Consider the following 12,497-nt stretch of genomic DNA (forward strand, 5'->3'; position numbering starts at 1 on the left):
CTCCTAGTCACCATGGTATAACGCACCTAATTGTTAAGTTACTACTTAATTGTAAAAACTATATATTCTGATTATAAAATGTATACTTGTGGTCCAATGTAGGAAATTCGGAACTATAAATTCCTCAGGATTTTGTATTATAGCATATTTATATTTATTAAAGATTTCCTCAAGGCACTGTGCATTTGTAGAGGTATACCTTTGGTACTTTTTTGTCATGGAGGTTTTCCATGTAAAAGTAAGATTTAGATAATACTTGGAAGTATCAGGAAAAAGTAAAAGAAAAAAAAATCAGTAAATGTCAGTGGCCAAATGGATGGTGTAGCCAGGGAGTGGTGTAAAGGGTAGGAGGCTTCTCGCCTGCCTCTCTTTGTAGTATCCAGTACAGTCTAGGTCACCAGTTCTAATGGACTAATAAGTTCTGGAGTAAGCCACTTACTTAGTGCACGTTGGAAATTGATTCTATATGCCCTCTTTTGGTTTATCGTTTGTTTATCCTTTTTTAAAAGATCGCAGAATTCTTGTTTTAACAATAAGCCTTTCTTAACAGGAAGAAAAGCCTCTTTGTATCCACCAAGGCAGATGGAACGGCACTCGTACTTCTAAATTTTTTAGTAGTAAGACCCTACTTAAATAGCATTGAAAATTAATTACTTTAATTGACACCCCCTCCCCCATCCCTACTGGGGGAGTCATGGTTTGACATTATAAAATCTGACCCTTTTATTAAATCCTCCTTTTGAGCTGAGGCCTCTGTGTTCCCAGCCCTTGTCCATTTGCACCTGCCTGATGCTCGGTGTCTTTCTCCACTAGGCAGAGCTGTGACATAAGAGGGAAAGGACTGTATTCCCTTTTCAGAACTGGGTGGCATGGTGATTTGACGCCTGACCTAAATGTGAGTTTGTATTTCCATAATCAAGTTGTAAGTTTGTGTTCAATCATTTCTTTTTTCAATATTAGGGTCTTTTCCCTCCCTTTCTTAGAATTACTTTCTTATACATAATACTCCTGTGGTAGTGTTTTAATTCTAATTCTGAGAAGTTTATGACATTTGTTTTTCATTTTCTTCTTAAAAGTTACTCTCTACCTAAATTAGAAATGTACACGACATTAAAATGGATTGCCCAGGGCAGCCCGGGTGGCTCAGCGGTTTCATGCCGCCTTCAGCCCAGAGCGTGACCCTGGAGACCTGGGATTGAGTCCCATGTCGGGCTCCTTGCATGGAGCCTGCTTCTGTCTCTGCCTCTTTCTCTCTGTGTGTTTCTCATGAATAAATAAATTAAATATAAAAAAAATAAAAATAAATAAAATGGATTGCCCATAAAGACATTTGTAAATGAATGTTTTGGTTAAATGCTTTTCCAGCCGAAGGCGGCTTCTTGCCAATGACAGGGCGGCAGTTAGCCAGCACGTCTTTCTACATGACTTTTTTCTTTGTTTAAGACACAGTAACATCCTGCTGCTTCAATGATAGAAAGCCCCTCTCCTCTTTCTGGGATTTTAAAAGAATGTTGCTTGCTGGTTTTAAAAGAGTTGACCAGAAGTTGACTGTGATGGTCTCTTAAGTTTCAATATTTCTACTTAAATGGTTTAGTTCTAATGACATGTCCTTTGCAGTAATAACTCATAGTTATAATGACTTTCATTAATGTTCTAAAGCTATTTATGGTATTTTTGGCAAATATATTGAAAGGCATGAGGTGAGAGTACAGAGATCGATGGCCCTCCAGGGCCTGGTTAAGTCCTTTAAAAGCCTGAAGCACGGGGCCTCTTTTTCTCCCAGCAAAATGAAAATTGACAGTACTCTCAACAGCAAGCTAAAGAAGAATTTCCATTGCCACCCATGGTTGAAAAAGTACACAAAATGGCAATCTTAAAATTCTTAAGAAAAAGAAAATGAAAAAACATTCTTCTAATTTCGGGGTGTATTCCCTGAGCATGCTAAGGGGTTTGCAACCTCAAAACAAGCCAGTATGGCAAAAAAAAAATATTTCAAACCCAAGGCAGTAGCTTTCTGCCCTCTTACCTTCTGTCTAAAATCCTGAGATAAATTCCATTTGTAGAAGTGTTTCCCTTTCTCAAACCAGGAGTGGGGAGGATCTTATCTGTGTAACACACCTAGTAAACAAACAACCCTTTTGTACTATACTTAGTCCCCTTCTCACAACCACCCCCAACCTCTTTTTCTTCACAAGGCCTCTTTCCCTTCCAGCCCCGTTTGTTAAGTCCCTTTGAGTTGCTCATCACCAAGTTTTCTTGTGTGTATGCACTTTGATATGCATAAACAAACAAATTTGTTTTCCTCCTGTTAATTTGCCTTTCATCAGTTTGATTTGTGGGCCCCAGTGTCTGAACCTAAGAGGGTAGTGGAGGTTTATTCTCCTCCATATCACGCTTCATCTTCCTTTTGGATAATTCAGCTCTGACTCTCTCCTTCAAATTGTACAGAAGACAATTAGAATAACACAGGAACGAGGAAAAGAGCATGGTTTATCTGGAGGAAGCTTTTTGTTTTCAAAAGTTAATTCTTTAGAATAAACTAACTATTAGTTCCTTTTCATGTTTTTTTTTTTTTTATACTGCTGTGATAAAGCAGGATTTTGTTAAGTAAACATCCTGTATTTTCTCCATCCTTCTGAAGCTTTTGAATCCAGAGAACATAGAAGCTCACTAAAATAGGTACTTGGCTTAAAGCATTTCGAGCAATGGTTACTTATTGTCACAGTCTGGATGCTTCTAGATTGATATTTTGTATTTTTCAGTTAGATCAGGGATCTTCTGTAGCTCTGTGGAGGTTTTTTTTTTTTTTTTTTTTTTTTTTTATTTTTTTATTTTTTTTTATTTATTTATGATAGGCACACAGTGAGAGAGAGAGAGGCAGAGACACAGGCAGAGGGAGAAGCAGGCTCCATGCACCGGGAGCCCGATGTGGGATTCGATCCCGGGTCTCCAGGATCGCGCCCTGGGCCAAAGGCAGGCGCCAAACCGCTGCGCCACCCAGGGATCCCTCTGTGGAGGTTTGATTTTAAAAGTCATATACTTTTTGATACAACTCTGGTCTAGGGAGGCCTTTAGTTTTTCTTTTGCAAGGAGATGGCCCTAGTCTGAAGGGGTTTGTAGGCATTGTGTAGCAGTTACTAGTAGCAGCCTGGGGGCAGGGCAAACCTGAGGTACCCAGAATGAATTGCTCAATATATCATTAGTTGCAGGAGTTCTGTAGTCACAATACTAAAACAGATGGATCAAATATTTTGGATTTTTGGTCAGTTGTGTTTTTTTGTTTTTTGTTTTTTAAACAGTCATCTAAGGCACAGGATGGGAAATGAAGGGTTAAAGGCAAAATTCAGTGTCTGGTCTTTGGGCAAGACGTTTCTGTTGACTGTACTATGCATGTATGCACATTCTGCCTTAAGCCAAAAAGGATTTAAGGTGGCACTTCTCTGCAGTTTTTATGGTCTGAGTAAGACTTACTTGTAAATACACTTACAGTTTCAAGTTGAAATGAATCTGGCTTCCAAATGCTGTGTACTTATTCCAACAATGCTGCCATTGTACCTCAAGGTCTCGTTACACCTTTAGGGTTTGACTGTGTTCACCAGTCATAAGTCTTTATCCTTTGATGTTAAAATCAATTTTTGGCATCAGCCAAAAATCGCTGAGTGCCAAGTCTGGTGAATAACCTGAATAGGCAGTCCTGGGTTGTTAGAGTTTTTGGCTTATTGTTTTTGACTCATAGACTATGAGCCAGAACGTTTTCAGGATGATGAAACCAGTTTCTGAGCCACAGTTAACTCCTTGTTATTTCAGCAGACTCAAACAATGGGGCCAATTGACTTTTGGTCTTTGTGGGATGTTCCTACTGTAGCGGTGCCATTGAGATCAAATAAACAAGTTAGCATTGTCTTCACTTGGGATTTTGATATGGAGGTTTTTTTGGCGGGGTGGGGGCGGTGGGGGGGTGGGAGTAGGGGGGTGCTGGACTGCAACGAAGTTTTCCATTGCACATTTTGTGTTTTTAGGTCACTGTGAAACTTTTTATCATTAGTTCTTTAACTTTCTCAAAATGTTACTTCTGATTTTCTCAAAATGTTATTTTCTTTAGCAGTTCATGAAAGATCCAAAACAACAGGTTCTAACTGCTTTTTTATCACTTAGTGAAAATATTTGGAACATTATTCACCCTATGTCCCATATATTTTATTAGCTTCCCTCACCCCTCTCCTCCAATGAACTAATTTTCTTGTGTTCTGATTTTTTTGTGTAATCATTCAATTGGATGAATTAAATTATTACTTTGATAGCATATTATAGATGAGGAAAAAGTCTTATGGAAGATGAGACTTAATTTAAGGAATCAGATAACGAGGAAGAATTTAAATCCCAATTTCTGACTAATTTTGAGGACTTTTTCAGTGCTTAATGCTGTCGTGGTGGAACAAAGTCATATTTTTATTTTATTTCATTCATTCATTCATTCATTCATTCATTCGAGATATAGAGAGAGGGGGAGAGAGGCAGATACGCAGGCAGAGGGAGAAGCAGGCTCCATGTAGGAAGCCCGACATGGAACTCAATTCCAGGACCCCAGGACCACAACCTGAGCCGAAGGCAGACATCCAAACACACTGAGCCACCCAGACATCCCTAAAGTCATATTTTCTTTAAATTTTTTATGGTAATGTGACAAGACCATTCTCCCTTTGTTTCTATATATTTCACTTGTGGATTTAATGTCCCACAAAATTAAATGTTCATTAGTTTTTTCCTCATTAAGGTCATTTTTCACAAGCAGCCCGGGTGGCTCAGCCGTTTAGCACCACCTTCAGCCTGGGATGTGATCCTGGAGACCCAGGATCAAGTCCCACGTTGGGCTCCCTGCTTGGAGCCTGCCTTTCTCTCTGCCTGTGTCTCTGCCTCTCTCTCTCTCTTTTTCTCTGTGTCTCTCATGAATAAACAAATAAAAAATCTTTTCTTAAAAAAAAAAAAAAAGGTCATTTTCCATTATATATCAACATGGAGCCTGTACATGTGTATATCTCAACCAATTGTGCTTTGGCCTTAAATACTTGTTGCATATAAAAAAATTACAATTGTCCTGTACCTGTTACTTTGTTTCCATAAACCATGTCAGAAAATCACATACATTTCAGTGTTTCATTGAAACATTAATTTGTCTTTTTCATAATTTTTATGAAAGTCACACTTAAAAGTTTGCTGCATGAAGGTGCCTGGGTGGCTCACTTGGTTGAATGTCCTATTCTTTTTTTTTTTTTTTTAATGTCCTGTTCTTAATTTCAGCTCAGATCATGATCCAGCTCTGAGTCAGGCTCCATGCTCAGTGGGGAGTCTGCTTGCGGAATTTCTCTCCCTCTGCCCCCTCCACCACTCGTGTTCATTCTGTTTTCCCTTTGCCCCTCCCCTGTTCACATTTGCCCTCTCTCTCTAAAACTAAATAAATTAAACCTCTAAAAATATAAATTAATTTGTACATTTAAGTTAGGTTGAAGCACAAAGTTTCTTTATTTGTTAAATATTATATTTCATTTATGGTGGTATCCTCATGTGCTTATAACTTGAAAAAGTGATCGTTTTTACTTTGGAAATATTTTAGACCTGTGGAAATGTGTTGTTTTCTATAATTTATTTGGACTGGAGTAGTTTGGATCACCTGGCACCAAATTCACACCCTGGAAAATGTGGTATCAGTGTTCACTGAGACGCTGTGTTGGTGGCAGCTGCGTTGGATATGGGAGTGTTGGAGAGGAGTGGGTCTCTACGTTAAAGTTAGAGTAGTGTTACCACAGGTGAGAAGATTGGGTGAAACTGCACTGGAACTAGTTCCCCATTTGTTACAGGCCTGTTTCCTGCTCATTTTGATTCAGGAGATGGTACACTATGCCTCCCTGTTCTTCCCGTAGTGACCATCCAGGCCACATAGATACTGAGCTCTTCTTTCCCCTCTGCCCCTTTCCTGGCTTGCACATACATGCTTGCCCTCTCACTTTCTCTCAAAGAAATATTTTGTAAAAAAAAAAAAAAAAAAGTAAAAATAAAATAATAAAAATCAGAACATAAAAGAATACCATATCCTACCATATCTATCTCTAGTTAAGGAAATCACTTACGTGCCCTTAGGTTCCGATTTTTAAAAATTTGGCTAAAAATGATAAGATAAAGGACAATATAAAAAAGAAGCTTTAATAATGACTTAGTTAAAAATATATTATAGAATATCATAGTACCAAATCTCGAATTTTAAAGATCAGAAGATAGACTTCATCAGGTAACCTGAGGTCTCCTTCGACTCCTTCAGTGGATCCTTTAGCAGGTCAGTCCTAGGACTCCCCTCCCCCACCCTCTGGGTAGAAACTGTGTGAATGGGTTTTGTAGTGTGGGCCATGTGGGATGGTGAGGTTTTCCTCAGTTAGGGATAGGATGGAAGAAAGTGTTAGTGTTTCAGTTAAAGTATTGCTTGTTCTGCAGATAAAAAATGTAAAGCTTCACTGTTCTGAGTACAGTCTATCCAGATAGCAATTGGCTTTATCTTTACAAGGTTCATTGTTCTTTTTTTTTTTTTTAAGATTTTTTTATTTATTCATGAGAGAGAGAGAGAGAGAGAGGCAGAGACACAGGCAGAGGGAGAAGCAGGCTCCATGCAGGGAGCCCAACGTGGGACTCAATCCCGGGTCTCCAGGATCACGCCCTGGGCTGAAGGCACCGCTAAACCTCTGAGCCACCCGGGCTGCCCGGTTCATTGTTCTTCATTCTTAATTTCTGAAAAGTTAGTTCACAGTATCTTTTCCAGAAAGGTTAATAAAAGGTGAAATTCTACAAACAGATATTCTTCATTCTGTCTATGGGCCATATGGAAAATATTTTTTAAATTATGTAGATGAAAAAGAGGCTGTTCACAATGTTGAGATGAGACAAAGCCCTTAGTTGAAAAGATTGTGGGAACTTGAAGTGTCAGGCTCTCCCACCTGAACCCACTCACTGGTATTAAGAATGGGGATGTGAGAACAGTGGCCCTACCTCCATCCAGGGCCTGCAGGATGGGGACACTGGAGGAAGACGGACTTCTGGTTCCTGGGGCCTTCAGGAAAAGTCACATCTGCAGGAGCGGCCAGCCGAGTGTGGGAAGGTGGTCCTTTTAGAGGCAGGGCAGAGGTTGTGGGGACTTGCTGATGGTTCTTGAGTTCCAGTGGGCATTGGGGAGGGGGACTGAGGAATCAGGGCACATTAATGGTGCTGGTGCCAGGGGTAGCTTGGGCTGACAGCTGAGCAGCCTCTGGGAAGGCAGGGAAGCAGTGCTAGCTGAATGGGTACTGTAAAAATTACTTGGTTCTCTTGGTGGCCCTGAGGGCAAGTGCAGGCCTCCTGGGGGACAGGCTCTGCTGGGAATGGGTCTGTACCTCCTCTCTCCCCTGCTGGGCCAAGGGGCAGTCACTTGGGGGAAGGCCCGGGGTGACCTGTTCCAGGCTGGGGGTTGACAGCTTATTCTGAACCATATTATCCTGAAAGCCTCTTTATTTGATAATTTTATTTGGTTTTATAGACACAGAAATACTATCATGCTGTAGTAGTGATTAAATTTTGTTGTTTCCTTGTATAGTGGGGTTTTTGCTTCTTCGTCCCCTCTAATAGCCTGCCAAAAATGCTAGCATGCCAAAGTGCCTGCCATGAATACAGAGTGGTTGAGAAGAATACCCCCACCCCCAGCTATTTCCTAAACAGCCTTGCTCTTTCAATCTTTGTATATTGCTTGTCGTGTTTCCTCTTTAGAATGTTGTTCTCTGCCTGAACTGTTGCTCAATATGATACTAGCTCTCTGCAAGCTGCTGAGTACCTTCTCCTGCTATTGTACTTGGATGTAGTCTGTTTTTACACTGCTCACCTTATATTTTAGTGAGTTGATTATATTGTTGTCTGTATTGGTCTGTACCCTCTTACTCACTCTTACATCCCTAGGCCAAATATAGGTGCCCAGAAAACATTTGTCAAATAAATACTCTGATAAGGGCCAGAACTTTTGTTTTTCATTTTATTTTAATTCCAGTTAGTTTCAGGTATACCGTATAGTGATTCAACAATTCCATATGTCACCCTGTGCTCATCACAAGTGCCTTCCTTGATCCCTATCACCTATTACCCATTCCCCCACCCACTTCCCCTCTAGTAACCATAAGTTTTAGAACAACAGACTCTTAAGGCAAGCTTGAGAGAGAATTCTGTTTTTGCACCATAGCAATCAAGGGAGAGCTTATCTTATACTCCATAATGTTGTCCTTGTCTTTTAGAGGTAACTACCTTTAAATCAAAAGACAAAAATGTAATTCTCTCTCCCTCTTTTTTAAGATTTTATCTATTTATTCATGAAAGACACAGAGAGAGAGAGAGAGGCAGAGACACAGGCAGAGGGAGAAGCAGGCTCCATCCAGGGAGCCTGACGTGGGACTTGATCCCAGGTCTCCAGGATCAGGCCCTGGGCTGAAGGCAGCGCTAAACTTCTGAGCCACCCGGGCTGCCCCAAAATGTAGTTCTCTAATTAAAAATGTAAAATTATCCTAATGCTGTATTTTTCAATTTGCAGATCCAGGCCCATTGGGAAGTCATAAAATCATTGACAGAATCGTTATCAGGATTATTTTAATGAAGTAGGATAGAGAGGATAGAAAATGTCAGGAAGCATCACGTGCAGTAAAAGTAGGATAGTTTCATGAAACCTTTGTTCAGTTCTAGATCTATGAACACGTGTTTTATAACTATGTGTATACAGGGTCACATCATAAACTTTTTTTTTTTTTTTTTTGAAATCCTGACTTCAATTATTTTTCTTTTCCAAACTTTTATTTAAATTCTAGCTAGTTAACATATAGTATAATATTGTTTTCAGGAGTAGAATTTAGTGATTCATCACTTACATAAAACACCCAGTGCTTATTCTATCAAGTATCCTCTTTGATCCCCATCTCCCATTTTTCCCATCTCCCCAGCCACCTCCATCAACCCTCAGTTTCTTTTCTATCATTAAGAGTCTTTTTAAAATTATTTATTTTTAAATATTTATTTATTTATTTATTCATAGAGATGCAGAGAGAGAGAGGCAGAGACACAGGCAGAGGGAGAATCAGGTTCCATGCAGAGAGCCCGACCTGGGACTCGATCCAGGGTCTCTAGGATCACGCCCTGGGCTGCAGGCAGTGCTAAACTGCTGCGCCACCGGGGCTGCCCCTATTTATTTATTTAAAAAAGATTTTATTCATTCATTCATGAGAGAGACAGAGGCAGAGACACAGGCAGAGGGAGAAGCAGGCTCCAAGCAGGGAGCCTGATGTGGGACTCGATCCCAAGACTCCAGGATCACCCTCTGGGCTGAAGGCAGGCGCTAAACCACTGAGCCACCCAGGGATTCCCCAAAACTTTTAGTTTTTTTTTTTTTTTTTGAGAGAGGGCATATGTAGAGGTGGTGGGGAGAGGGAGAATCTTAAGCAGACTCCATGCCCAGCATGGAGCAGGACATGGGACTTGATCTCAAGACCCTGAGACCATGACCAAAGCCAAAATCAAGAGTTGGATATTGGGATCCCTGGGTGGCACAGCGGTTTGGCGCCTGCCTTTGGCCCAGGGCGTGATCCTGGAGACCCGGGATCGAATCCCACATCGGGCTCCCGGTGCATGGAGCCTGCTTCTCCCTCTGCCTGTGTCTCTGCCTCTCTCTCTCTCTATCTGTCATAAATAAATAAAATATTAAAAAAAAAAAAAGTTGGATATTTAACCAACTGAGCCACTCAGGCACTTCTATTGTTTTAAGAGTTTCTTATGGTTTGCCCACCTTTTTAGCTCTTTTCTCCCCCCTTCCCATATGTTCATCTGTTTTGTTTCTTAAATTCCAAATTTTATGGTGTCTGTCTCTGACCAACTTGTTTTGCTTGACATAATACATTCTAGCTCCATCCACGTTGTTGCAAATGTCAAGATTTTGTTCTTTTTGATGGCTAATACTCCATTGCTTGTATATACCACATCTTTATCCATTCATCTGTTGATGGACATCTGGGTTCTTTCCATAGTTAGGCTATTGTTTGATAATACTACTGTAAACATCGGGGTGCATGTATCCCTTTGAATCAGTATTCTTGTATCCTTTGGGTAAATACCTAGTAGTGCAATTGTTGGGTCATATGGTAATTCTATTTTTCACCTTTTGAGGGACCTCCACACTGTTTTCCAGAGTGGCCACACTACTTTTCATTCCTTCCAGCAGTGTAAGAGGGTTCTCCTTTCTCCATGTTCTCAAAGGGCCAAAACTTTGGATCAAGCAGTACCTTGCTCAATATACAAAAATCAGCTCAAAATGGATTATAGGCTTAAATGTAAAACTACAGAGTAGTTGAAGAAAACATTCAGAGAAAAATCTTTGTGACTTAAGTTAGGCAAAGATTTCTTTAAAAAAAACCCAAAGTGTAATCCGTTAAAAAAAAAAAAAAAAGATAAATTGGACTTAAAGTCTTCTCTTTGAAATACATTCTTGGAGTGCCTGACTCAGTCGGTTAAGCGTCCGACTCTTGGTTTCAGCTCAGGTCATGATCTCGGGGTCCTGGGATCAGGCCCCAAGTTGGGCTCTGTGCTTAAGGGGGAGTCTGCTTGGATTCTGTCCCTATCCCTGCCTCCCGCGCTCTCTCTCTCAAATAATCTTAAAAAAAGAGACATTCTTATGATAATAAAAAGAGAAGCCACAAATTGGTAGAAAATATTTACAAATCATGTATCTGATAAAGGACTTTTATCTAGAATATATAAAGAACTTTGCGAACTCAGGAAAAGACACCAACTAAAAAATGGGCAAAAGAGTTAACATTTCACTAACGAAGATGTATAGGTGGCAAATAAACACATAAAAAGATGACCATTTTATCAATTAGAGAAATGTAAATTAAACCATGAGCTATCTCTATACACATTTTAAAATGGTTAGAATAAAAACAAAACTGATTATACCTGGTGCTAGTGGGGATGTGGGCCCAATGGACCCTTCACACATCATACCATATGACCTGCTTCTGGGTTTTACCCAAGTGAAATAAAAACTTATGTTCATATAAAAACCGGCGCACTTACTTGATAGCAGCTTTTTTTTCTTTAATAATTGCCAAAAATGGTAATCATTCAGATTTCTCTCAACTGGTGAATTAATAAACAAGTGGTGATATATCAGTACAGTGGAATATTGCTCAGCAATAAAAAGAAATGAACTACTGATACAGTTGCAACAAATGGATGAATCTAAAAGGTTTTACGCTTAGGGGTGCCTGGATGACACAGTTGGTTAAACAGCCAATTCTTGGTTTCAGCGCGTCACGATCTCAGGATTGTGGGATTGAGCCCCATATCAGGCTCTACTCTGTGTGAGGAATTTGCTTGAGGATCTCTGTCTCCCTATCTCTCTACCCCTGCCCCTGCTTGCATTCTCTCTCTCTCTCAAATAAATACATAAGTAAAAAAAAAAAAAAAAAAAAAAAGTGTTACACGTGGTGAAAGAAGCCAGACTCATGTTTGCAGTTTATACACTTACATTTATATAGGGAAAGGCAAACGGTTAGGGCTAGACAGCAGATCAGTAGTTGCTAGAGGTTATGCTTGGGGAGGAGCTGGCTGTAGAGCACGGAGGAATGGTATTGGGCCTGGAACTTTTCTGTATCTTGGTGGCAGGATTGGTTACACAACTGTCTGTGTTTGTTTCACACATAGCACTTTACAGAACTGAATTTTACAGTGTGTGAATTATACTTTAATTGAAAATGAAAATCAAACAAAAGTAATTGATACAGGTGATTATCAAAGGTTTTGTTAATTCTCTTAAAGCTTAATAAAACTTGGCAAGTCTGGGGGAAACAACCTGCCAGAACGTGATCACCTCTGAAGGCCTTTCAGCTGACGGTTTTGAGGACCTCCGTATTCCTAATCGTTTGTCAGAGTGCACAGCCAAGGAGGTAGGTTGTAGGACTTTGCCACATGTTACAGATGACTGTGATTTGAAATCCAGTGTAATTTGAAAAAATTGCACATGTTGAACAAGACAACATTAAGGTATAGTTTATGGTGAAGGAAAATGTGACAAAACACAAGAGATGTGCTGCGTCCTGCCTTGCATTCCAGCCATTGTGACTCCTGTGTGATGTATGGAGCACGGCCTATGTCAGTGTTGTATCATTGAACTCCGTGTAAAACTAAAGATCTGTGATTGGCAGTTGGTTTGCTATTTGCAGTAGTCCATCGGTTTTTATTTTTTATTTTTAAAATAGGTTTATTTCATTTTGACAGTTCTATCACATCGGTGAGTTATTGTTCCTGAAGATTCCTTAGGGTTTTGTCCAGTGAGTGTGTGAGGGGGCTCAATACGTATTCTTAGTCTTGGGGCACTTGGGTGGTTCAGTCGGTTATGCTTAGGTCATGATCCCAGGTTCTGGGATTGAGTCCCACATTGGGTTCCCTGCTTA

General features: G+C 40.1%; 1 protein-coding gene across 17 annotated transcripts in view; it reads left to right on the forward strand.

Annotated features, from left to right (window-relative positions):
• Positions 1-12,497, forward strand: part of SRPK2 (SRSF protein kinase 2) — a 248,782-nt gene that overhangs the window by 72,350 nt on the left and 163,935 nt on the right. Inside the window, exon 1 of one of the 17 annotated variants that reach the window (XM_038562762.1) lies at positions 814-895. The exons of the other annotated variants lie outside the window; for them this stretch is intronic. Coding sequence (XP_038418690.1) covers positions 894-895 — 2 coding nt within the window. The 5' untranslated portion in view covers positions 814-893. Of the gene's footprint in view, positions 1-813; positions 896-12,497 lie in introns of those variants that run through there. 17 annotated transcript variants of the gene reach the window in all.

The sequence above is a fragment of the Canis lupus genome, chromosome 18 (genome assembly GCF_011100685.1).
Source record: "Canis lupus familiaris isolate Mischka breed German Shepherd chromosome 18, alternate assembly UU_Cfam_GSD_1.0, whole genome shotgun sequence".
In the NCBI taxonomy this organism is placed as follows: Eukaryota; Metazoa; Chordata; class Mammalia; order Carnivora; family Canidae; genus Canis; species Canis lupus.